The sequence below is a fragment of the Mustelus asterias genome, chromosome 24 (genome assembly GCF_964213995.1).
Source record: "Mustelus asterias chromosome 24, sMusAst1.hap1.1, whole genome shotgun sequence".
In the NCBI taxonomy this organism is placed as follows: Eukaryota; Metazoa; Chordata; class Chondrichthyes; order Carcharhiniformes; family Triakidae; genus Mustelus; species Mustelus asterias.
In genome coordinates this window covers 1,366,617-1,393,503 of record NC_135824.1, presented here as the reverse complement: position 1 = coordinate 1,393,503, position 26,887 = coordinate 1,366,617, and the positions used below count along the sequence as shown (strand labels likewise).

At 45.8% G+C, this 26,887-nt stretch overlaps 1 protein-coding gene across 1 annotated transcript in view; it reads right to left on the bottom strand.

Annotated features, from left to right (window-relative positions):
* pde8a (phosphodiesterase 8A) overlaps nt 1–26,887 on the bottom strand; it is a 120,529-nt gene that overhangs the window by 57,866 nt on the left and 35,776 nt on the right. Inside the window, exons 2-3 of the mRNA XM_078241125.1 lie at nt 13,717–13,773; nt 2,038–2,228 (exon numbers count right to left, since the gene is read on the bottom strand). Coding sequence (XP_078097251.1) covers nt 2,038–2,228; nt 13,717–13,773 — 248 coding nt within the window. The remainder of the gene's footprint in view (nt 1–2,037; nt 2,229–13,716; nt 13,774–26,887) is intronic.

The window sequence follows — 26,887 nt, the reverse complement described above, 5'->3', positions numbered from 1 at the left end:
CCGGGCAGCGTACGCGGAGCGAGCGAGCCGGGCAGCGTACGCGGAGCGAGCGAGCCGGGCAGCGTACGCGGAGCGAGCGAGCCGGGCAGCGTACGCGGAGCGAGCGAGCCGGGCAGCGTACGCGGAGCGAGCGAGCCGGGCAGCGTACGCGGAGCGAGCGAGCCGGGCAGCGTACGCGGAGCGAGCGAGCCGGGCAGCGTACGCGGAGCGAGCGAGCCGGGCAGCGTACGCGGAGCGAGCGAGACAGGCAGCGTACGCGGAGCGAGCGAGACAGGCAGCGTACGCGGAGCGAGCGAGACAGGCAGCGTACGCGGAGCGAGCGAGACAGGCAGCGTACGCGGAGCGAGCGAGACAGGCAGCGTACGCGGAGCGAGCGAGACAGGCAGCGTACGCGGAGCGAGCGAGACAGGCAGCGTACGCGGAGCGAGCGAGACAGGCAGCGTACGCGGAGCGAGCGAGACAGGCAGCGTACGCGGAGCGAGCGAGACAGGCAGCGTACGCGGAGCGAGCGAGACAGGCAGCGTACGCGGAGCGAGCGAGACAGGCAGCGTACGCGGAGCGAGCGAGACAGGCAGCGTACGCGGAGCGAGCGAGACAGGCAGCGTACGCGGAGCGAGCGAGACAGGCAGCGTACGCGGAGCGAGCGAGACAGGCAGCGTACGCGGAGCGAGCGAGACAGGCAGCGTACGCGGAGCGAGCGAGACAGGCAGCGTACGCGGAGCGAGCGAGACAGGCAGCGTACGCGGAGCGAGCGAGACAGGCAGCGTACGCGGAGCGAGCGAGACAGGCAGCGTACGCGGAGCGAGCGAGACAGGCAGCGTACGCGGAGCGAGCGAGACAGGCAGCGTACGCGGAGCGAGACAGGCAGCGTACGCGGAGAGACAGACAGCGTACGCGGAGAGACAGACAGCGTACGCGGAGAGACAGACAGCGTACGCGGAGAGACAGACAGCGTACGCGGAGAGACAGACAGCGTACGCGGAGAGACAGACAGCGTACGCGGAGAGACAGACAGCGTACGCGGAGAGACAGACAGCGACGCGGAGAGACAGACAGCGACGCGGAGAGACAGACAGCGTACGCGGAGAGACAGACAGCGTACGCGGAGAGACAGACAGCGTACGCGGAGAGACAGACAGCGTACGCGGAGCGAGACAGACAGCGTACGCGGAGCGAGAGACAGCGTACGCGGAGCGAGAGACAGCGTACGCGGAGCGAGAGACAGCGTACACGGAGCGAGAGACAGCGTACACGGAGCGAGAGACAGCGTACACGGAGCGAGAGACAGCGTACACGGAGCGAGAGACAGCGTACACGGAGCGAGAGACAGCGTACACGGAGCGAGAGACAGCGTACACGGAGCGAGAGACAGCGTACACGGAGCGAGAGACAGCGTACACGGAGCGAGAGAGAGAGACACACACAGTATACACGGAGAGAGAGAGACAGTATACACAGAGAGAGGGAGAGAAACAGTACACACAGGGGGAGAGAGATTTTTGGGGTCGGACAGAGAGAGGACATGACCCCTTTTCTTCGTGCTCTGCCACTTCTCTTTCGGCCCATGTCCAACCCTTGTTCTTCCCCGTGCTGCCTTGCCTTTATTCTGTGGCTTGTTGTCTTCTTGCCTCCTGGGCCTTTTTCTTATATATTATATATTGAGACAGTATACACGGAGGGAGAGAGAGAATACACGAAGGGTAAGAGACAGTATACACGGAGAGAGAGAGGGAGAGAGACAGTATACACGGAGAGAGAGAGAGAGAGAGTATACACGAAGGGAGAGAGACAGTATAGGCGGAGGGAGAAACAGTTAACATTACTGGTGGTGATGTTTCATTGGAACATGCTGCGTATTTCCAGTATTTTCTGCTTCAATTTCAGATTTCCAGTGTCTGTATTATTTGGCTTTTGTATTCAAACCCAATACAAATGGTAGAAACAGAATCTGACATTGGCACCAAGATCTGTATTTACAAAACTGACCAGACTGAGCGATGAACAATTGTCTGTACACCGTAGTCAAGGGCAACTCACCGACACAGTACTTCTGCATCAAAATATGTGGAATGTCTATGATCTATGATGATGATCTCATGATTATTGTCCAAGAAACACTCCAGTGCAGCCTCTGGCGTCTGTACCACATTGCACTTGTACCCTGCTCTGTCACAGGCCCAACAGAATCCAGTACTCTGGCTATCTTCCTTGGCAAACACTAGAAGTACCTGGGGAGGGGGGAAAAAAGATTCACATTGAAGCACTCTGACTGATCTGATGTGAATGGCAGCACTGGAGTAGGAGAGAAGAATGAGTTTTAGTCATTACTATTTCAACATTAAATATACAGACTCAGAGGATAGGATATCTAATGAGACAGGTTTACAAGGTGAACTGTCCAAATCACATCCGTGAGAAATATTTCTTTTACGGCTTTTAAATTTCACATTTTATGGCAACTCCAAACGATTTGCAGTTGGGGTCTTCCAGCAGCCAGATTCAGGGAAGTGGTCAGTTCACTGTTTCTGGTCACCGTCATGCCCATTGTCACCCACAAAGCCCAATATAAAAACAGCACAATGGGCTAGTGTAAAAGAGCAGACGCTCACGCTCAACTTTGACCCTACACACAGCACTTAAAATAATGGCACACATGGATATCATATACCTGCAGTGGGCTGCATAAAGCACCAATTTTCACTCCCGCATTCTTACCTGAAAGGGCATTTAAATGGTCATTGGATAAACATATGGATGATATTGGAACAGTGTAGGTTAGATGGGCTTTAGATTGGTTTCACTGGTCGGTGCAACAGGCCGAAGGGCCTGTACTGCGCTGTAATGTTCTATGTTCTATGAAAGTTAACAGTGAGGGTCACCCGGGCTCAATGTGAATAAGCCCCATTGCTCAAAGTCTGATTCAGAAAACAAAATTCATAAATCCCTACATTGTAGGAGATCATTCGGCCCATCGAGTTTTTGCAATGACTCTGACAGAGTATCTTACCCAGGCCCTTTTCACCGCCCTATCTCCATAACCCCACACATTAACCATAGCCAATTCATCTACTCTACAAATCTTGGAACACTCAGGCTCAATTTATCACGGCCAATCCCACCTCACCTGTAACATCTTTGAACTGTGGGAGGAAATCAGAGCACCCGAAGGAAAACCACAGACACGGGGGAATGTGCAAACTCCACACAGTCACCTGAGGCCAGAATCGAACCCGGGACCCTGCCGCTGTGAGGCAGCAGTGCTAACCACTGTGCCACCCTTTGGCTCATCCCAGTAACCAGAGTCCACTATCAGCAGTAGTAGCTTGGTGGAGTTTCACACATGGTTCGCGCTCAAATTGAGCGAATTGCAACTACAACCTGACCAATACTTTGTTGTAATCTGTCCAGATAAATGGGTCATGTGGATTACGTTTTCACCCAGTAAGGTGATCTGATCTTAAACACTTGTACAAAGGCCACATACCATCAGATCCTGATCAGAGCCAAATTAACTTAACATTTCCTGTCCAAATTGAATTCTGCGTGACCCACAGATAAAGCCAACGGGTAAATACCTCATTGCCCATTTCTTTCATCCAAACAAGAGTAAACATTTTACATAAAAGTAGTTCAGCTTTTAAAATGTGCTGTTCTGTATCAGCCAGATGCAACAGCTTGTAGTTATTAGATATTATAATACATTGAGGCATTTAATTGCTGAATGAATGGGGCATGCTTGCCTGCAGTTTGGATATAACACTATTTACTGAACATTGATTATTATACACACAACTGGGAGAAAACTCAACTCCCTGCAGTAGTAATATCCTGGAAGTGCTACATCAGACAATTCTCAAAGTGAATTATGCCTGGATTAATTAACGTTCTATTTACTGACTGCGTTTGTGAAATTAGACTCCGAATCTGCAGCCCTGGTCACGTTCCCCGGCATGGTGGCACAGTGGTTAGCACTGCTGCCTCACAGCACCAGGGACCCGGATTCGATTCCCGGTTTGGATCACTGTCTGTGTGGAGTCTGCACATTCACCGTGTCTGTGTGGGTTTCCTCCGGGTGCTCCTGTTTCCTCCCACAGTCTGAAAGACGTGCTGGTTAGATGCATTGGTCGTGCTAAATTCTCCCTCAGTGTACCCGAACAGGTGCCGGAGTGTGGCGACTAGGGGATTTTCACAGTAACTTCATTGCAGTGTTAATGTAAGTCGACTTGTGACACTAATAAATAAACTTTAACTTTAAACTAAAGACATCAGTGAAGGAGAGGCTGATGATTCATTGGTTGGACATTTTTATGTCCTTGACTTAGGGGCAGCTGGTGAGTCAGGAATACCAGATTCACCAGCTGAGCAGGTGGGGTCTTCCTCAGGGATGCTGATATGGGCCCCACCTCTGCAGGAAAAAGTCCTTTCCCTTGAGGGCAGTCAAGAACAAAGAACAAAGGAAATTACAGCACAGGGACAGGCCCTTCGGCCCTCCAAGCCTGCACTGACCATGCTGCCCAACTTAACTAAAACCCCCTACCCTTCTGGGGACCATATCCCTCTATTCCCATCCTATTCATGTATTTGTTCAGACGCCCCTTAAAAGTCACTACCATATCCACTTCCACTACCTCCCCCGGCAATGAGTTCCAGGCACCCATCACCCTCTGTGTACAAAATCTGCCTCGTACATCTCCTTTAAACCTTGCTCCTCGCACCTTAAACCTGTGCCCCCGAGTAATTGACTCTTCCACCCTGGGAAAAAGCTTCTGACTATCCATCTGTCCATGCCTCTCAATCTTGTAGACTTCTATCAGGTTATCCCTCAACCTCCGTCGTTCCAGTGAGAACAAACCAAGTTTCTCCAACCTCTCCTCATAGCTAATGCCCTCCATACCAGGCAACATCCTGGTAAATCTTTTCCGTACCCTCTCCAAAGCCTCCACATCCTTCTGGTAGTGTGGCGACCAGAATTGAACACTATATTCCAAGTGCGGCCTAACTAAGGTTCTATAAAGTTGCAACATCACTTGCCAATTTTTATACTCAATACCCCGGCCGATGAAGGCAAGCATGCCGTATGCCTTCTTGACTGCCTTCTCCACCTGCATTGCCACTTTCAGTCACCTGTGTACCTGTAAACTCAGATCCCTCTGCCTATCAATACTCTTAAGGGTTCTGCCATTTACTGTATATTTCCTATCTGTATTAGACCTTCCAAAATGCATTACCTCACATTTGTCCAGATTAAACTCCATCTGCCATCTCTCCGCCCAAGTCTCCAACTGATCTATATCCTGCTGTATCCTCTGATGGTCCTCATCGCTATCTGCAAGTCCACCAACCTTTGTGTCGTCCGCAAACTTACTAATCAATCCAGTTACATTTTCCTCCAAATCATTTATACATATTACAAACAGCAAAGGTCCCAGCACTGATCCATGAGGAACTCCACTTGTCACAGCCCTCCATTCAGAAAAACACCCTTCCACTGCCACCCTCTGCCTTCTATGACCGAGCCAGTTTTGTATCCACCTTGCCAGCTCACCTCTGATCCCATGCGACTTCACCTTCTGCACCAGTCTGCCATGAGGGACCTTGTCAAAGGCCTTACTGAAGTCCATATAGACAACATCCACTGCCCTCCCCTCATCAATCATCTTCGTCACTTCCTCGAAAAACCCGATCAAGTTCATAGAACATAGAACATAGAACATTACAGCGCAGAACAGGCCCTTCGGCCCACGATGTTGCACCGACCAGTTAAAAAAAAAAACTGTGACCCTCCAACCTAAACCAATTTCTTTTCGTCCATGAACCTATCTACGGATCTCTTAAACGCCCCCAAACTAGGCGCATTTACTACTGATGCTGGCAGGGCATTCCAATCCCTCACCACCCTCTGGGTAAAGAACCTACCCCTGACATCGGTTCTATAACTACCCCCCCTCAATTTAAAGCCATGCCCCCTCGTGCTGGATTTCTCCATCAGAGGAAAAAGGCTATCACTATCCACCCTATCTAAACCTCTAATCATCTTATATGTTTCAATAAGATCCCCTCTTAGCCGCCGCCTTTCCAGCGAAAACAATCCCAAATCCCTCAGCCTCTCCTCATAGGATCTCCCCTCCATACCAGGCAACATCCTGGTAAACCTCCTCTGCACCCTCTCCAAAGCCTCCACATCCTTCCTGTAATGTGGGGACCAGAACTGCACACAGTACTCCAAGTGCGGCCGCACCAGAGTTGTGTACAGTTGCAACATAACGCTACGACTCCTAAATTCAATCCCCCTACCAATAAACGCCAAGACACCATATGCCTTCTTAACAACCTTATCTACTTGATTCCCAACTTTCAGGGATCTATGCACACATACACCTAGATCCCTCTGCTCCTCCACACTATTCAAAGTCCTCCCGTTAGCCCTATACTCAACACATCTGTTATTCCTACCAAAGTGAATTACCTCACACTTCTCCGCATTAAACTCCATCCGCCACCTCTCGGCCCAACTTTGCAACCTGTCTAAGTCTTCCTGCAAACTACGACACCCTTCCTCACTGTCTACCACACCACCGACTTTGGTGTCATCAGCAAATTTGCTAATCCACCCAACTATACCCTCATCCAGATCATTAATAAATATTACAAACAGCAGTGGCCCCAAAACAGATCCCTGAGGTACACCACTTGTAACCGCACTCCATGATGAATATTTACTATCAACCACCACCCTCTGTTTCCTATCCGCTAGCCAATTCCTGATCCAATTTCCTAGATCACCCCCAATCCCATACATCTGCATTTTCTGCAGAAGCCTACCATGGTGAACCTTATCAAACGCCTTACTAAAATCCATATATACCACGTCCACTGCCTTGCCCCCATCCACCTCCTTGGTCACTTTCTCAAAAAACTCAATAAGGTTAGTAAGGCACGACCTACCTGCCACAAAACCATGCTGACTATCACCTATCAATTCATTACTCTCCAAATAACTATAAATCCTATCCCTTATAATTTTTTCCAACATCTTGCCGACAACAGAAGTGAGACTCACCGGTCTATAATTCCCGGGGAAGTCTCTGTTCCCCTTCTTAAACAATGGGACAACATTCGCTAACCTCCAATCTTCTGGTACTATACCAGAGGCCAACGACGACCTGAAGATCAGAGCCAGAGGCTCTGCAATCACTTCTCTTGCCTCCCAGAGAATCCTTGGATAAATCCCATCCGGACCAGGGGATTTATCTATTTTCAGACCCTCCAGAATATCCTGCACATCCTCCTTATCAACTGTAATACTGTCTATTCTACTCCCCTGCAACCCAGTGTCCTCCTCAGCTATATTCATGTCCCCTTGTGTGAACACCGAAGAGAAATATTGGTTCAATGCTTCACCAATCTCCTCCGGTTCCACACATAACTTCCCTCTGCCATCTATAACTGGCCCTAAACTTGCCCTAACCAACCTTCTGTTCTTGACATACCTATAGAACGCCTTAGGATTCTCTTTAACCCTATCCGCCAAAGTCTTCTCATGTCCCCTTTTAGCCCTTCTAAGCTCGCTCTTCAACTCCCTCTTAGCCAATCTAAAGCTTTCTAGTGCACTACCCGAGTGCTCACGTCTCATCCGAACATAAGCCTCCTTTTTCTTTTTAACCAACAAAGAAACTTTTTTGGTGCACCACGGTTCCCTAGCCCTACCAATTCCTCCTTGCCTGACAGGGACATACCTATCACAGACTCGCAGTAGCTGCTCCTTGAAAAAACTCCACATGTCGGACGTTCCCAGTCCCTGTAATCTCCTAGTCCAACCTATGTTTCCTAATTCTCTCCTAATAGCCTCATAATTACCCTTCCCCCAGCTAAAACCACTGGCCCGAGGTTCATGCCTATCCCTTTCCATCACTAAGGTGAACGTAACCGAATTGTGGTCACTATCACCAAAATGCACACCAACTTCCAAGTCTAGCACCTGGTCTGGCTCATTTCCCAGCACCAGATCCAATATAGCCTCACCTCTAGTTGGCCTGTCTACATACTGAGTCAAAAAACCTTCCTGCACGCTTTGAACAAAAACTGACCCCTCTAACGAGCTAGAGCTATAACAATTCCAGTCAATATTAGTCAAGTTAAAATCCCCCATAACAATTGCCCTATTACTTTCACTCCTAAGCAGGATTGACTCCGCAATCCTTTCCTCAACCTCTCTAGAACTTTTAGGAGGTCTATAAAAGACTCCCAACAGGGTGACCTCTCCTCTCCTATTTCTAATCTCCGCCCATACTACCTCAACAGATAAGTCCTCATCAAACCTCCTCTCTGACACTGTGATACAATCTCTGACCAATAATGCTACCCCTCCCCCTCTTCTACCTCCTTCCCTACTTCGACTAAAACATTTGAACCCCGGGACCTGCAGCATCCATTCCTGCCCCTGCTCTATCCATGTCTCTGAAATAGCCACAACATCGAAGTCCCAGGTACTGATCCACGCTGCAAGTTCACCCACTTTATTGCGAATACTCCTGGCATTGAAGTATACACATTTCAAACCCTGCTCCACCCCACCTCTGCAATGCCGTGCATGAGACACGACCTCCCCTTCTCAAAACCATGTTGCCTCTCACTAATATGTCCACTTATTTCCAAGTGGGAATAAATCCTGTCTCGAAGAATCCTCTCCAATAATTTCCCTACCACTGATATAAGGCTCACCGGCCTGTATTTTACTTGGATTATTCTTGCTACCCTTCTTAAACAAAGGAACAACATTGGCTATTCTCCAATCCTCTGGGACCTCCCCTGTAAGAAGTTTAACAACACCAGGTTAAAGTCCAACAGGTTTATTTGGTAGCAAAAGCCACACAAGCTTTCGAGGCTCTGAGCCCCTTCTTCAGGTGAGTGGGAATTCTGTTCACAAACAGAACTTATAAAGACACAGACTCAATTTACATGAATAATGGTTGGAATGCGAATACTTACAACTAATCCAGTCTTTAAGAAACAAAACAATGGGAGTGGAGAGAAACTGATAGCCAAGTTCCGCACACACAAGGACGGCCTCAACCGGGATATTGGGTTTATGTCACACTATTTGTAACTCCCACAGTTGCGTGGACCTGCAGAGTTTCACTGGCTGTCTTGTCTGGAGACAATACACATCTTTTTAGCCTGTCTTGATGCTCTCTCCACTCCCATTGTTTTGTTTCTTAAAGACTGGATTAGTTGTAAGTATTCGCATTCCAACCATTATTCATGTAAATTGAGTCTGTGTCTTTATAAGTTCTGTTTGTGAACAGAATTCCCACTCACCTGAAGAAGGGGCTCAGAGCCTCGAAAGCTTGTGTGGCTTTTGCTACCAAATAAACCTGTTGGACTTTAACCTGGTGTTGTTAAACTTCTTACTATGTTTACCCCAGTCCAACGCCGGCATCTCCACATCATGACCTCCCCTGTAGCCAGTGAGGATACAAAGATTTCTCTCAAGGCCCTAGCAATTTCCTCCCTTGCCCCTCAGTATTCTGGGGTATATCCCATCAGGCCCTGGGGACCTGTCTACCTTAATGTTCCTCAAAAACCCCAATACCACCTCCTTTTTGATCTCAACATGATACCTCCTCCTTTTTGATCTCAACAGTCCTGGGGAACAATTTCCTTGCATTTAGAGTCATAGAGATTTACAGCATGGAAACATAGAAGATAGGAGCAGGAGGCCATTTGGCCCTTTGAGCCTGCTCCGCCATTCATGATCATGGCTGATCGTCCAACTCAATAGCGTAATCCTGCTTTTTTCCCCATAACTTTTGATCTCATTCGTCCCAAGTGCTATATCTAGCTGCGTCGTCAATACATTCAATGTTTTGGCATCAACTACTTCCTACAGTAATGAATTCCACAAGCTCACCACTCTTTGGTTGAAGAAATGACTCTCACCTCCGTCCTAAATAGCCTACCTTGAATCCTCAGACTGTGACCCCTGGTTCTGGATTCTCCCACGATCGGGAACATCCTTCCTGAATCTACCTTGTCTAGTCCTGTTAGAATTTTATAAGTCTGAGATTCCCTCCTATCCCTCCTCAATCTCTCCTCGTACATCAGTCCTGCCATCCCCAGAATCGGCCTCGCAAACCTTCGCTGCACTCCTTCGAGAGCAAGAACATCCTTCCTCAGAAACAAGCCCTTTGGCCCAACTTGTCCACGCTGCCCTTTTTAAAAAACCACTAAGCTAGTCCCAATTGCCCGCGTTTGGCCCATATCCTTCTATACCAGTCTCACCCATGTAACTATCCAAATGCTTTTTACACGATTTCTGAGAGTTGGGGTTTACCGACTCTTCCCCTACCCCCGATACTCCCCTCCTCTTTCGCCAGGTATTCTGGCCTTTTTCTTATGTCAGGGGCACTAGGTATTGCTACAAGGGCCTCAGCATTGGTTGATAAAATAGAGGATACCCCTGTATTCAATGGGGTCAACAGCAAAGGGATCTCAGCACACAGCTCGAATATCACAGCTGTACTGCGGAAGGACACCCCAAAGGGCTCATACAGTGAGGCAATATGGGTAGAGCTCAGGAACAGGAAGGGTGTAGTCACAATGTTGGGGGTTTATCAAAGGCCCCAACAGCCAGTGGGAGATAGAGGAACAGATACTTGGGCAGATTTTGGCAAGGTGTAAAAGTAACAGGATTGTTGTGGTGGGAGATTTTTAACTTCCCCTATATTGACTGGGACTCACTTAGTGCTAGGGGCGTGGATGGGGCAGAGTTTGTAAGGAACATCCAGGAGGGCTTCCTGAAACAGTATGCAGATAGTCCAACTAGGGAAGGGGCCATACTGGACCTGGTATTGGGGAATGAGCACAGCCAGATGGTCGACGCTTCAGTAGGGGAGCAGTTCGGGAATAGTGACCACAATTCAGTAAGCTTTAAGGTACTGATGGAGACAGATAAGTGTAGTCCTCAAGTTAAGGTGCTAAATTGGGGGAAGACTAATTACAACAATATTAGAGAGGAACTGAAGAATGGGGGCAGATGTTCGAAGGCAAATTAACATCTGGCACGTGGGAGGCTTTCAAGCGTAAATTGATAGGGATTCAGGACCGGCACATTCCTGTAAGGATGAAGGATAAGTATGGCAAGTTTTGGGAACCTTGCATGACGAGAGATATTGTGAGCCTAGTCAAAGAGAAAATGGAAACATTTGTCAAGGCTAGGAGGCTGGGAACACATGAAGCAAGTGTGGAATACAAGGAAAGTAGAAAGAAACTTAAGCAAGGAGTAAGGAGGGCTTAAAGGGGTCACGAAAAATCATTGGCCAGCAGGATTAAGGAAAATCCCAAGGCTTTCAATACATATATAAAGAGCAAGAGGGTAGCCAGGGAGAGGGTTGGCTCACGCCAGGGAGAGGGTTGGCTCACTCAAGGACAGGGGAGGGAATCTATGCGTGGAGCCAGAGGAAATGGGCGAGGTATTAAATGAGTACTTTGGGTCAGTATTCACCAAAGAGAAGGACTTGGTGGATGATGAATCTGGGAAAGGGTGTGTAGATAGTTTGATGTGGAGATGCCGGCGTTGGACTGGGGTAAACACAGTAAGAAGTCTCACAACACCAGGTTAAAGTCCAACAGGTTTATTTGGTGGCACAAGCCACAAGCTTTCGGAGCGCTGCCCCTTCATCGGGTGAGTGGAAGTTCTGTTCACAAACAGGGCATATAAAGACACAAACTCAATTTACAAAATAACGGTTGGAATGCGAGTCTTTACAGGTAATCAAGTGTTAAAGGTACAGATAATGTGAGTGGAGAGAGGGTTAAACACAGGTTAAAGAGATGTGTATTGTCTCCAGCCAGGACAGTTAGTGAAATTTTGCAAGCCCTGGCAAATCGTGGGGGTTACAGATAGTGTGACATGAACCCAAGATCCCGGTTGAGGCCGTCCTCATGTGTGTGGAACTTGGCTCAGCAACTCTGCGTTGTCGTGTGTCGTGAAGGCTGCCTTGGAGAACGCTTACCCGAAGATCAGAGGCCGAATGCCCATGACCGCTGAAGTGTTCCCCAACAGGAAGAGAACACTCTCTTGCCTGGTGATCGTCGAGCGGTGTTCATTCACCCTTTGTCATAACGTCTGCATGGTTTCCCCAATGTACCATGCCTCGGGACGTCCTTTCCTGCAGCCTTTCAGGTAGACAATGTTGGCCAAGTTGCAAGTGTATGTACTGTGTACCTGGTGGATGGTGTTCTCACGTGAGATGATGGCATCCGTTGCTGTGGCAGGGTTGTATGGTGTCGTGGTCACTGTTAGCAGAGAAGCTATGACATCTTCTCCAGAGCCTTCAACATGTCATTGATGAAGACGAACATCTCGCCAAGGCCATCCCCACATCTTGCCTTTAAACAATCGCACAACCTCAAACAGACCATTGTCCGCAGCAAACTACCCAGCCTTTAGGTCTTCGGGTAAGCGTTCTCCAAGGCGACCTTCACGACACACGACAACACAGAGTCGCTGAGCAGAGACTGATAGCCAAGTTCTGCACACATGAGGACGGCCTCAACCAGGATCTTGGGTTCATGTCACACTATCTGTAACCCCCACAACTTGCCTGGACTTGCAAAATCTCACTAACTGTCCTGGCTGGAGACAATACACATCTCTTTAACCTGTGCTTAACCCTCTCTCCACTCACATTGTCTGGACCTCTAAGACTTGATTACCTGTAAAGACTCGCATCCCAACCATTATCTTGTAAATTGAGTTTGTGTCTGTATATGCCCTGTTTGTGAACACAAATTCATACTCACCTGAAGAAGGAGCCTGAGACTCCGAAAGCTTGTGCTGCCAAATAAACCTGTTGGACTTTAACCTCGTGTTGTGAGACTTCTTATTGAGAGAGAATAGAGCCAGCGGTTCCAGTCTGGATGATTCTTTCAGATTTTCCAGTATTTTTTCTTTTTGTTTTAGATTTCAACATCCGCAGTAATTTGCTTTTATTTAACTGGAGTGTGTTGATCTCAGTAATCACTTTGTATCTTTAGATAGACTAGGAGAGATTTCTGAATGAAATTCACGGTACAGCACGGTAGCACAGTGGTTAGCACTGCTGCTTCACAGCTCCAGGGACCTAGGTTCGATTCCCGGCTTGGGTCACTGTCTGTGTGGAGTTTGCACATTCTCCTCGTGTCTGCGTGGGTTTCCTCCGGGTGCTCCAGTTTCCTCCCACAGTCCAAAGATGTGCGGGTTAGGTTGATTGGCCATGCTCAAAATTGCCCTTAGTGTTCTGAGATGTGTAGGTTAGAGGGATTAGTGGGTAAATATGTAGGGATATGGGGGTAGGGCCTGGGTGGGATTGTGGTCAGTGCAGACTCGATGGGCCGAATGGCCTCTTTCTGTACTGTAGGGTTTCTATGATTCTATGACTCCTTGTGGAAATTATACAGTAATCATTGACATCAAACTAATAAGCTGATTGGCCAGTTAAATGTGATCTGACACTCAAAGTTCTTGAACATGCCAATGTTATTCTGTAAGTTGCAACCCACAATATTGTAGGCTTCTTTGTTCTAAATAAAGCTATGGAATTGATCAAAATAAAAACATAGAAACCAGAAGCAGGAGTAGGCCTATCGGTCCTTCGAGCTGCTCTGCCATTCATTTTGAACATGAAGATGTCCATTCCAGAACCATCCTCTCCTCCTTAGCTGCACCAATCATACCTGAATGGGATCCTGATGGATTGTCATTGGTCCAAACTGAACTTCAGTCACTGCTCCCTGCAGAGTGGAGAAAAAATAGAATTAGAAACATATCTTTTCACTTCCTATAAACCTGCAAAATTACAACCAATGTCAGCTCCCAATCTTTCTAGTCGAGGACTTAAAACCAGAGGATTTTGGAGAGAAAAGTCAGAATTTTGGATCTGGATAATTTTTCACCTTACACAGGGCAACATTCCACAAAAGAAAGGTTCCCAAGGGAATTGGTCAATTCCATGACATTGAGTGCAACATCCCAACCTTGTTTCAAACCCACCTCGGAATAGGCAAGAACCCATTTATTTTGAATTCACTTCCTCGATATGCTCAAATCCATTCCCCACTTCCCACCCACAAGGGACCCTGTCAGGGAAGAGCTGGTGGGATGTGGGGAGTACCCTGATTTTCAGCATAAACTGTTAGTCCATAGAGACTCCAACCAACACCACTGATAAAGTATAACACCCCACTGGCCCACAGAAGCCTGCTCCTACAATGATACTGGAGAATACAAGGCTACAGCAAAAAACACTCAATTGTAAATATTAGATTAAAACACATCTATGTATATATAAATTAATGCATTTTTAAATTTTTAAATAAAATTTTTTTTAAACAAAATTTATGCAAAGACTGAGTTATTAAATACTTACCTTTCGTGGAAGAAGTTTTTTAAAATGTGTAAACAGATTGATTATGTAATGAATGCAAGTCAGTCTTTGTCAGTGAGCGATGAAAGTTCCCAAAGCAAATGTAGCAGACGCTGGGAATCCAAAAAAAAAGAATTGCTGGAAATACTCAGCAGGTCTGGCAGCATCGATGGAACAGTTCCCATTCCAGCATTCCCATTCCAGGTCCATGCTCTTTCACTTGATGAAGGGTCACCGACCTGAAACATTAACCCTGCTCCTCCCTCCACTGCCAAATCCATTGAGTACTTACAGCAAATTTTGTTTTTTTAAGGAGTTACACATTAACTTTCATCTAACGAATTAAAAGAGCAGATTCAATCTCACTGAGTTAATATCTAATTGCTTTAAAAATCAGATTTTACTTTGACCTGCAGCACGTTCGGAGTACATATTGAAAAATTCTAAAAATATTTGAAAAAAGGCATTTTGTCAAAGCTTTTTGTCTTGCACTCATCAGAACAATTCCTAAGAATACCAATGTAAGGGAAAACAACAAATATATATTGTATGGCAAGAGTGCTGGTTGGGTAGCAAGTGCACTCTGATTGGTAGAGGCATTGCCAAGGACAATGCACTAGTTGGTGACTGAGATAACTGCCATTATTTGACATTAAACCAGGTAACCCAACTGTGACTGGTCAAGGCATTGCCCTGAGGGATGAACCAGCGAATAGCTGTCACTTAGGTAAAGGCAAAACACTGCAGATGCTGGAATCTGAAACAAATTTGTTTCAGATTCCAGAAACCGCAGTATTTTGCTTTCATCCAGTGTTTAACTCACTACCACTTCGCTGCCAGGAATGCCTTCCCTGAAGAAGCACCGTCCTTCTCGCTGACTGATCTGATGAAGGGTCATCCAGACTCTATTGGCTCTATTCTCTCTCCACAGATGCTGTCAGACCTGCTGAGTTTTTCCAGCATTTTCTGTTTTTGAATGGCTGCCACTTATTTTGTTTAGCTGAAACAGGCACAATGTATGTACATGTTGTGTATACAAAGAACAAGGCCCTCTGTATGAATATATATAGCTTCCAGTACATGTAAATTTGCCACACTGCGAGGCAGACGAACAATCTTAAATTCATTGTCTGAGTAATTTTTAGCACACTGAGGATTATTTAGCAAGCACAGGCTAGTTAGGTACGGTCTGTACTTTGTGAACAGTGGAAGGGTCATGCTGTCTGATATGATCCGCCAGTCTTTGGGACATGTGGCCTACATAACTAGCATCACACTGGCACTGAAGCTCATATACCACATTCCTCATTTGTGTGATAGACAGAATGTCTTTTTGGCAGCATCCTGTCAGTGGAGAATACCACTCGTGTTGCCTCTGTACAGTAGCAGCACCAAACAACTAGCTTCACCTGCTCCTTAAGTTTTTGATATCTTGCCCTTCCAGGACAATCCGAGGTAAACCGGACACATTTCAGGAATGAAAGTGACGGCCTTAAGTCCATTCGTGAGTTTACGTGATATGAATTCCCATTCCTTGATGTACTCATCGAAAAATCTGCTGGGGTTCTAACACGGTCCACTGCAAGTCTACCTTCACTGGTCAATGCATATGTTGGAATTCTTACAATTCCACACGCTCTAAGATTGGCTGGACCTCCAATCTTGTAAATAAGAACATAAACAGGCACACTCGGCCCCTCGAGCCTGTTCCACCATTCAATCGGATCATGGCTGATCGGACTTTCCTGACATCCACTTTCCTGCCCTTACCCTGTAACCTTTGGTTCCCTTACTGACCAAAAATCAATCCATCTCAGCCTTAAAATATACACAAGGGCTCTCTCTCTCTTCCAAAGGCTCAACCCTGAGAGAAGAAATCTGTCCTCATCTCAGTCTTAAATTGGCATCTCTTTATTCTGAGAATAAGCCCCCTGGCTCCAGACTGTCCATGTGGGGAAACATCCTCTCAGCATTTACCCTGTCAAGCCCCTTAAGAATCCGATATGTTTCAATGAGATCACCTCTCATTCTTCTAAATTCCAATGAGTTCCAACCAGTTAACCTTTCTTCACAATCAATTTGATTGTGATGTTCGAGATTGAGAGGGGCCTGGATGGAGTGGATGGGAGGGGTCTGTTTACTTCAGGTGGTCAGTAACTGGGGGTCATGGATTTAAAGATTAGAGGGGAGATGTGGGGGTCTGGAACCTCATTGCCTGAAAGAGTAGTGAAGGTAGAAATCCTCACCACATTTAGGTGTCTGGATATGCACCTCAAGTGCCGCACGCGGCTGGGCAATGCCTCAAATGGTGAGACCAGGCTGGGTGGCTCATTTTTCAGCCAACACAGACACAATGGGCAGAGTGGCCTCTTTCTGTGCAGTAGCTTTTTATGATTGAACAGCCCAAACACTGACTAAGAATGTCAGACCATAACTGCAACATATGAAGAAAGACTGGATCGACTAGGCTTGTACTCACTGGAATTTAGAAGAATGAGAGGGGATCTCATACAAACATAAAATCCTGATGGGACTGGACAGGCTAGATGTGGGAAGAATGTTCCCGATGTCGGGCAAGTGCAGAACTCAGGGTCACTGTCTAAGAATAAGGGGTAAGCCATTCACGACTGAGATGAGGAAGAACTTCTTCACTCAGAGTTGTGAACCTGTGGAATTCTCTATCACAGAAAGCTGTTGGGGCCAGTTCGTTCAATATGAGGGAGCTGGATGTGGTCCTTGCAGCTAAAGAGATCAAGGGGTATGGAGAGAAAGCAGGAGTGGGATGCTGAAAGTGCCTGATCAGCCATGATCATATTGAATGGTGGTGCAGGCTCGAAGGGCCGAATGGCCTCCTCCTGTACCTATTTTCTATGTTTCTATGAAAACCCAGCTGGTTCATTAATGTCCTTTAGAGAAGGAAATCTGCCGTCATCTGACTCTGGCCTACACGTGACTCCAATGTTGACTCGTCAGTGCCCTCCGAAACGGCCAAGCAAACCACTCGGTTCAAGGGCAATTGAGGATGGGCAATAAGTGCTGGCCCAGCAAGAACCACCCAATTCCTATGAGTGAACAAACAAAAACGTCCTCTCCAGCAACTGCTGTCGAGAGTTGTCTCACTGATTCCATACCCGAGTATCAAGGAGAAATGGCCTAGCACAAAGCGTGGAGACCCTCAGTCAGAACAGTAGCAGTGGATCAGTCTGCAACCTTCTTTATCCAAGGCTGCTAGAGTCTGTCCCACTTCACCGGTTTTCTCTTGACATATTTTTTATCTGCCTGGCACCACTCCCCCAACTACTCAGTTATTCAAACATTCTGCATCGTGCATAAATCCTCAATTCCTCTCAGTGCTTGTATCGCACTATCGTTTATACATCGCTCCTTTCATTTAAGCACTTTACAGGATATTTTACATCTTCCCTTATGTCTGCTTTTCCCTTTCTTTACCCAATTCTACGTGCTGCTCACGTGTTTCGTTTCCATTTGTGAAGTGTCTGCATCTGAAATGTCAACGCGTCTGTTGCCTCTACACATGCTGAGAAACCTGCTCAGTATTTCCAGCATTTCAGTTTCCAACACTTTCCTCGCTCACCGCCACCACACCGTCACATCCATCGAGCAAACAGGAGCAGTAACCTCCCAAACCCAGCTTGATGAATCTAACTTAACGCACCATCGAAAACAGCGCAACACAGACCAAGAATCAGCTACTCACTGTCTGAACCAGTTGTGAGGCTCTCTCCATATTCAGTGTAATTCTCACTGTCCATCAGGATTAGAACTAGCAGCAGTCAGATCTTTGCTTAGTTGCAGCTTTAAACATACGCACAGACTGCACGTGGAATTTACTCCCAATCAACCCGGTTGTGATAAACTTACAGACTGTGATAAACCTACATTAACGTCACAGCTATTAATCATCTTGTGCAAACACCTCGCACGAAGCAATCGACCAGCAAGTCCCCATCTGCATACAACTACAGAAAACAATCAAATAAAACTCAAGGAAACCAAAGCCATGTGGAACTCTGCCATGGCTGTGATCAACAGATACCAATCAAACAATTCACAAACACTGCCTGCTACGAGACTGATGCCAATGCAGCAAATAATGCCATTTCAGGGGAAACCTCACTTGGGCAATTCCACTGAGTGGTTGTGCCACGTGTTTCTATGAAATCAATTCATTGCTAGGATACACTCACAACAACCACTGTGTATCTGGAACAGTCGTTTGTGGAGATAACTGCTAGCGGCGTACATAGAATTGCAGATACAAGTGTGGCTATGTGGAGAATAATGGGTCTGAGTAAAGATGAAGTAAAGATCACATTTATATTGGTACTTTTTTGATTATAAACACAGTAACATAAAAAATAGATGCAGGAGGAGGTCATTTGGCCCTTCGATCCTACACCACCATTCAATATGATCATGGCTGATCATGCACTTTCAGAATCCCACTCCTGCTTTCTCTCCATACCCCTTGATCCCTTTAACCGCAAGGGCTGCATCCAGCTCCCTCTTGAACATATCTAACGAACTGGCCCCAACAGCTTTCAGTGGTGGAGAATTCCACAGGTTCACAACTCTCTGAGTGAAGACGTTCTTCCTCATCTCAGCTCTGAATGGCTTATCCCTTATTCTTAGACAGTGACCCCTAGTTCTGCACTTCCCCAACATTGAGAACATTCTTCCAGCATCTAGCCTGTCCAGTCTCATCAGGATTTTATATTTTTCTATGAGATCCCCTCTCATTCTTCTAAATTCCAGTGAGTACAAGCCCAGTCAATCCAGTCTCTCTTCATATGTCAGTCCTGCCTGAAACCTTTGCTGAGCTCCCTCAGTAGCAAGAATGTCCTTCCTCAGACTAGGAGACCAAAACTGCACACAATAAGCATGGTGTGGACTCACTAAGGCCCTACATAACTGCAGCAAGACATCCCTACTCCTATACTCAAATCCTCTTGCTATGAAGGCCAGTATGCCATAGCTTTCCACACCACCTGCTGTACCTGCATGCCAACCTTCAGCGACTGTTCCACCATGGCACCCTGGTCACGTTGCACTTCCCCTTTTCCTAAAGTGCCACCATTCAGAGAATAACCATCCTTCCTGTTTTTGCCAAAGGGGATAACCTCACATTTATCCACATTATGTTGCATTTGCCAAGTATTTGCCCACTCAGCCAGCCTGTCCAAGTCACCCTGCAGCCTCTTCCTCACAGCACACACTGCCACCCAGCTTAGTGTCAGCCCCAGGACATCTAAATGCTTCTTCACAATCAATTAAGTATTTATGAAATGCCATCTCTTTTAATATAGTAAACACAGCATCAATATACACAAATCTTCCACAAACAGCAAGGAAATAGCGACCAGATAATCTGGTTTAATGATATTGGCCGAGAGATAAAAATTGGCCGTGACATCAGGGAACTCTCCTGCTTACTCTACTCGGGATTAGTGAGTGAAGAATGATACTGGAGCTACTTTTTGCTCAATCTAACATTTGCAGATTGAAACATTACAAGAATACCTCCCAACTCAACCACTTCCTCAGTTTCAGCAAGTATCTCTTTGGGAGGAAATCTCCCGCATCAGGCAGATGCTGGAAATCCTTTGATCCCTTTAGCCCAGAGTCGGAGGAGAACTCTTTGGTATGTAATTAATGAGGTTGCAAGGACTGAATCTGGCACAGGATCCTGCCATTCCAGCCAGCAGGAGGGGTGCCACTGGAGATGCCCACCACTGCAATTAGTCCCAAATGGGAGAAAGCTGCCTTTTTATATCTGCTGTGGAACCCCTAATGTCCACCGCCTGCATACAATTAAACCGCTGAAACATTAATAACATTGCTGTCCTTCAAATAGTTCCAGATACTTCCATGGATCTGTTACAACCTTCTATGAGGCCACCTCATATTAATATCTCATCCAAAACAACCTCTACTCCTTCCCCATAGAACGCTGCATTTATTAGTCTCTCTCACAGGGAAACATACAACCTTAAAAAGTTAAAGTAAAGTTTATTTATTAGTCACAAGTAAGACTTACATTAACACTGCAATGAAATTACTGTGAAATTCCCTTAGTCGCCACACTCTGGTGCCTGTTCAGGTTAATGCACCGAACCAGCACGTCTTTCAGACTAAAAGCAGCAAGGCAACAAAAAGCAACTAACCAAGCAATCACAACAAGCGCAGTACAATTGGACCAATGAGGTTAAACTGTACATACCACAACAAGCAATCAGCAAAGCCAGCATGTTCTTTTGGGCTGCACCAGAGCTGGCATGCATAACCAAGGATTTCATACAAAATAAAAATAGGGAAAGATCCCACTGTAGTTTCTCCAATTCTGACCACTTGCATATCCCTGTTTTTTATTGGTTACCTAAGCTTGAAATTCTGGAATTCCCTGCCTAAATCTCTCCACCTTTTAAGGTGCTCCTTAAAGCCTCTCTCTGTCAAAGCTATTGATCATCTTCCCAATATCTGCTGCAGTTCAGTGCCAAGTTTAGTTCCGTCATGCTCTTATGAAGCAACGTTAACAGCACTGTCAATATAAACTATTGTTCATTGTAGCTACAATGCAAACACTCTTCATGCATCACGTTGAGTTCAATTTCAGACTACAGGAGGCGAGTTAAGAAGCTGGCAGGCCAAAGTGTAAAAATTATGCCGTTTTCCTCAGGTGTATGAACTTTACACCTTTAACAAGGTTTGTTTATATTGCAACAATTCACACTGGATATGCTCTGTCTAGGCTGTTCCACTGGTGGATCTACAACTGGAACATCAAGCCTGTTGCTTTATGAAGAGTCATTGACAGTTTTTAAGTCCAGTGCACAATGTACATGTTAACATCTGTTCAGTACAAAGCAATTAGTAATATAAAATTTAAAGCCAATCCTAGCCCAGCTTCAAGAAATTCAACACCAACCCTAGACCTGCAGAGAATGAGAAATCACTCCTATCTGAAATTATTACATACGCTCAAAATCTACCATGTGGCCAATTCTGAGCAAACAGAATAAAAGCAGAGTTATAAATGCGGTCATTACAGACCTAAGGATTATAGTTATTGCCAAAGGGTCAACTGGAAAATCCTTTGGGTTATTGGAAAACCCACCGCAGAAATTACACTCGCATATTGCTGCAAAACCTTCCAAATAAGAACAAGAACTCTGACCAGATAGCTTTTGCTATAATTTTAGCATTTTAGAATTCCTAATAATCCTATAGATGTTAAATAACTAAATTTACTAAACTGAAAAGAACTTAACTGACCAGTTCTGCTTCCAATTTCCAACTTTCAAACTCATTCAGTTGGACCTTTAAGTTTGAGGGAATTTCTACAAAATGAAATGTCATCAATGCTAAGTGAAATAGCATCTATACATTTATAGAATTAAGCAAACATATCATTTCTATAACGGTTTACAATGACCAGCTTCTGTATCTACATGTCAAAGGCTAGGAATCCTGCAGTGAATAACTCATCTCCTGACTCCCCAAAGCCTGTCCACCATCGACAAGACACAAGTCAGGAGTGTGATGGAATACTCTCCACTTGCCTGGATGGGTGCAGCTCCAACAACACTCAAGAAGCTTGACATCATCCAGAACAAAGCAGCCCACTTGATTGTTGCCCCTTCAACAAATATTCACTCCCTCCACCAATGATGAACAGTGACAACATTGTATACCATCTACAAGATACACTACAGGAACTCACCTTCCTTCCAAATCCACGACCACTACCGTCTAGAATGGCAGCAGATACCTGGGAGTACCACCACCTGGAAATTCCCCTCCAAGTCACTCACCATCCTGACTTGGAAATATATCGTCGTTCCTTCACTGTCGCTGGGTCAAAATCATGAAACTCCCTCCCTGACAGCACTGTGGGTGTACCTACACCCACAGCCACTCACTGTACCTACAGCCACTCACCTGAAGAAGGGGCTTGGGGCTCCGAAAGCTTGTGTGGCTTTTGCTACCAAATAAACCTGGTGTTGTTAAACTTCTTACTGAGGGACAACAGCGATTCAAGACCACAGATCACCACCACCTTCTCAAGGGCAACTAGGGATGGGAAACAAATGCTAGTCTAGCCAGCAACATCCACATCCCGGAAATGATTTTAAAAGACATGTAGAAAGAAAAAGACTTGCTGTCAAGGTGGGAGAATCTGCCCGAGCTGCAGGATCACTATCATAGTTATGCACTCTGGCTTCCCTTCCACATCATTCAAACTGCTTTATGTGCAGCAAGGAAAAATTGTGTCCTCTATTGTACCCAATGGTCCAAAGCTCTCACTTTGAATTCACAATATTTGACTACTCAGGTGTCAGCCTTGGCTCATGGGTAGCGCAGCACTCAATCCTGTGGCAACTCCACCCAGTTTAGTCCACACTCCCAGGGTCGTTCACTCAGCCTGCCAGCCATTCCCAAAATAAAAAGCAGCCACACATCACTCCCAGGAATTTTACCACATAATTTTAAATTCTTTGATCAAGAGCAATTGAGTATCATTGTGGTTAAGGGCACGATAGGGAGATGGGAGTGGAGGGACAAGCAACAGCATCAACTGATCGGACCAAATGGCGTTTCTGTGCTGTATATTCATTTGTATGCTGTACATCCTATCCAACTCTATGCAAATCTGGAATGCTATCCATTGTTCTCCTGTTCCACTTGACAATCCTTTATTGTTCTAGGCACAGTTTTCACAGGGACTCACTGCTGCATGACTGTCAATATGTTGACTTGTACTCCATCAAGCTGATAAGTTTGTCTTCAAAAGTGCTTCCAAGCAGTATTGGCAGTCACAATGGGTTCATTCAGTTAATGCACTCCAAATGCCCCTCTTCTTCAATTAATGCACTCTAATCTTTTCCTGATTCATTGAAGAGATCATCGTGGTACTTGTTGTTTGTAAGCAAGGCCTGGACTGTCATTTATTATTAAGATCCTCTGGCACATAACATGGCACCTGCCCACTCCCAAAACATCCAGCTTCTCCCAACACTGGGAACTGCATCCTCTGTCGCGTCAGCCATTCTACTCTAACCAGCCAGACAGAGGGTGCATGGGGACAAATCACTGGACTGGTCACGGCCCCTCCAATTACAAATCTACTGAAACCAAATCATCCAATTTTCAGTTTGTGCCATACAAACTTCTCTTTTAAATGACAAAGCACTTTTACCTATCTTTGAGAAATTAAAATACAATATTCATCAAATCAGACCCATATCAGAGAGTTCAGAGACTTTGAGATTTCTACTTCCACACGAGGAAATCACAGCTTGAGAAAGTGACTTCCCAAACAACAGTTGAGGCTCATGGAGAAATTAACTGATTTTGTTGTTTGCAAGGCAGGAGCTCATTCTCTCAGTGATGACAGCATCACAATTTTGCAAAATGAATACTAATAATAGATACTACCAGAATCCCTGGTCAACCATTCCTGCTATATTGAATTCTTTGATCATACTTCTCAGTAAGAGTAGCAACAATTATTGAGAGTTTCACCAGCAAAAACACACTGAACATAGCCATAAGAAATGTCAGATATGTCAGCTTGACTCAGGTCAAATCACATTACAAGATAGGAACATCTCAATGCTACACACCAAATTAATTCCCTCTGCAGTGTACTCACTGCTCCTGTGTGACACGCAGCAGATAATCTGGCCCCATTTAAAGCAATCTAATACTGACAAGCAAACGTTAAATATTGGCCAGGACACCAGGGAGAACTCGCCTGCTCTTCTCCCCGATAACGGTGGAGCAGACTGTATTCAACATAAGAACTGGGAGCAGGAGTAAGCAATTCAGTCCCTCGAGTCTGCTCCCCCATTCAATATGATCAAGGCTGATCTTGTCTCGGTTTCCTTGCAGTCCAGCCAACTCGTGCAAGTGTGTTTGGCAGCGAATGCTCCATCTCGTTTTGTATCTTCAGGAGAGTTTCTGCCTATTTTTCATCTACCCGTTTCAGTTTTGCCTGTCCACTCAAGACACAGATGCTGCTTCAGGTTAATGTCTCATCTGAAAGACAGTCAATTCGATAGTGCAGCACTCCCTCAATGCTGTATTTGAATATTAGATTGCGAGCTCAAGTTGCTGGGTGGAGTAGCACCTGAATCTCTGACTGTGGTGCATCTGTGCAACCAGTAGGCCACGCCCGACATCTCTCGACTGCTTTACCAGTGATGCTTCTGAAGAACCTCCTGAATCAATCTCCCTGTATTGGTGCTTCTTGCTGTACCATTCATCCAGTCTGTCAATGTAATCACAGGCTCAACTTGCAATTTCATTGTATAAAAATGAATACAGATCCTTGTTGCTCCCTGAAATTAGTCATTCAGACATGAGAGAGAAAGGAGCGTCCGTTAACTTGATCCATTAAAGCCTCTCAGCCACATACTGATAGGGTACACTGCACATGTGGGCAGCACAATATCCCTTCGTTGTCAACATATAGTCAAATAGATGGAAATTTGGCAGCAACCCTCCTGAAGGTACAAAACAGGATGGAGCGCTCACTGCCAAACACGCTTCCATGGGCTGGCTGCACAGCAAGAACGATCCAGTAATCCAAATAAAGGAACGGAACTGTGGAGCTAATCAAGACATCCCTTAAAAACACTCCCAACTTTTCAATGTGTTGCAAAGAGCACAGAAATGGGAAGTAATTATTTTATATTTCAGTTTCAGATGGATGTACTTCCATCCTTTATTGCACAAGCCTGCAGAGACCCAATGGAAGCAGAACAGAGTTCCTTCTCTGAATTTGAAACAAACCACAGCAACTCAAATCAAATCATTGAAATGACAATATAAAGCCCCACAGATATAACAGAATATTGGAGAGGTGAAGTCTGCAGGTGGGTTTGAGAGGCTGGCCTATTGACTCGGGACTGCAGCATTGTCAAGTTATTTGACAAATTGGAAAATGTATGGTGTATCCATGAACTTGGGCTTCAGCTTCCAATTAAACCAAAGCGGAGGGAGTGGGGGGGACAGGAGGCATCAGTGCACAGAATACCATCAGACTAATATTTTGTTTGGATTCAGCTGTTGATGAAAATCTAGTAAGAAGTTTAACAACACCAGGTTAAAGTCCAACAGGTTTATTTGGTAGCAAAAGCCACACAAGCTTTCGGAGCCGCAAGCCCCTTCTTCAGGTGAGTGGGAATTCTGTTCACAAACAGAGCATATAAAGACACAAACTCAATTTACATGAATAATGGTTGGAATGCGAATACTTACAACTAATCAAGTCTTTAAGAAACAAAACAACGTGAGTGGAGAGAGCATCAAGACAGGCTAAAAAGATGTGTATTGTCTCCAGACAAGACAGCCAGTGAAACTCTGTGGGGGTTACAAATAGTGTGACATGAACCCAATATCCCGGTTGAGGCCGTCCTCGTGTGTGCGGAACTTGGCTATCAGTTTCTGCTCAGCGACTCTGCGCCGTCGTGTGTCGCGAAGGCCGCCTTGGAGAACGCTTACCCGAATATCAGAGGCCGAATGCCCGTGACCGCTGAAGTGCTCCCCAACAGGAAGAGAACAGTCTTGCCTGGTGATTGTCGAGCGGTGTTCATTCATCCGTTGTCGCAGCGTCTGCATAGTTTCCCCAATGTACCATGCCTCGGGACATCCTTTCTTGCAGCGTATCAGGTAGACAACGTTGGCCGAGTTGCAAGAGTATGTACCGTGTACCTGGTGGATGGTGTTCTCACGTGAGATGATGGCATCTGTGTCGATGATCCGGCACGTCTTGCAGATCCGAAAGCTTGTGTGGCTTTTGCTACCAAATAAACCTGTTGGACTTTAACCTGGTGTTGTTAAACCTCTTACTGTGTTTACCCCAGTCCAACGCCAGCATCTCCACATGATGAAAATCTAAACACATTCCCATTATAACAGTGTGCTTTACGTAGGTAAATTCCATATTGGCAGATCCAGTGACCAAAGTTTCAGCATGTCCGTCTTACTCTTGTGAGGAATGAGAAACAGCTTCTACACACAAGCTTGAAAATTGCTACTTTCCTTCAGTTACAGTCTTTAACTTTTCTCTATGTGGCTAACTCCTTGAATGACCCATCCTCAGCAATGCTCCATGGAACACTGCGACGCTCAGCAGTGTCACTAACAGGAACACTGGATGCCTTCCTGACACTCAGAACTAGTTCACCCTTCAGTTACAAACAACCACTTATACAGGAACCAGGATACTGCCACCCCCCCCTCTATTCAAAGACAATCTCATTCACTTCCCAGCATTTCCCTGGTGCCATATATTGCTTACATCTTAGAGAAGAAGAATCCTACAGCAAGTAAAGCTCAGATAAAGCAAAGCTTCTGACCAGCCTGCAGCAGCCATGTGCAACAAGCAACAGAGAGTGCATCAAGCTTTACATTTTGATTTGAGATCATAGTTTAGACAGCAGAATTGAAGTGAAATA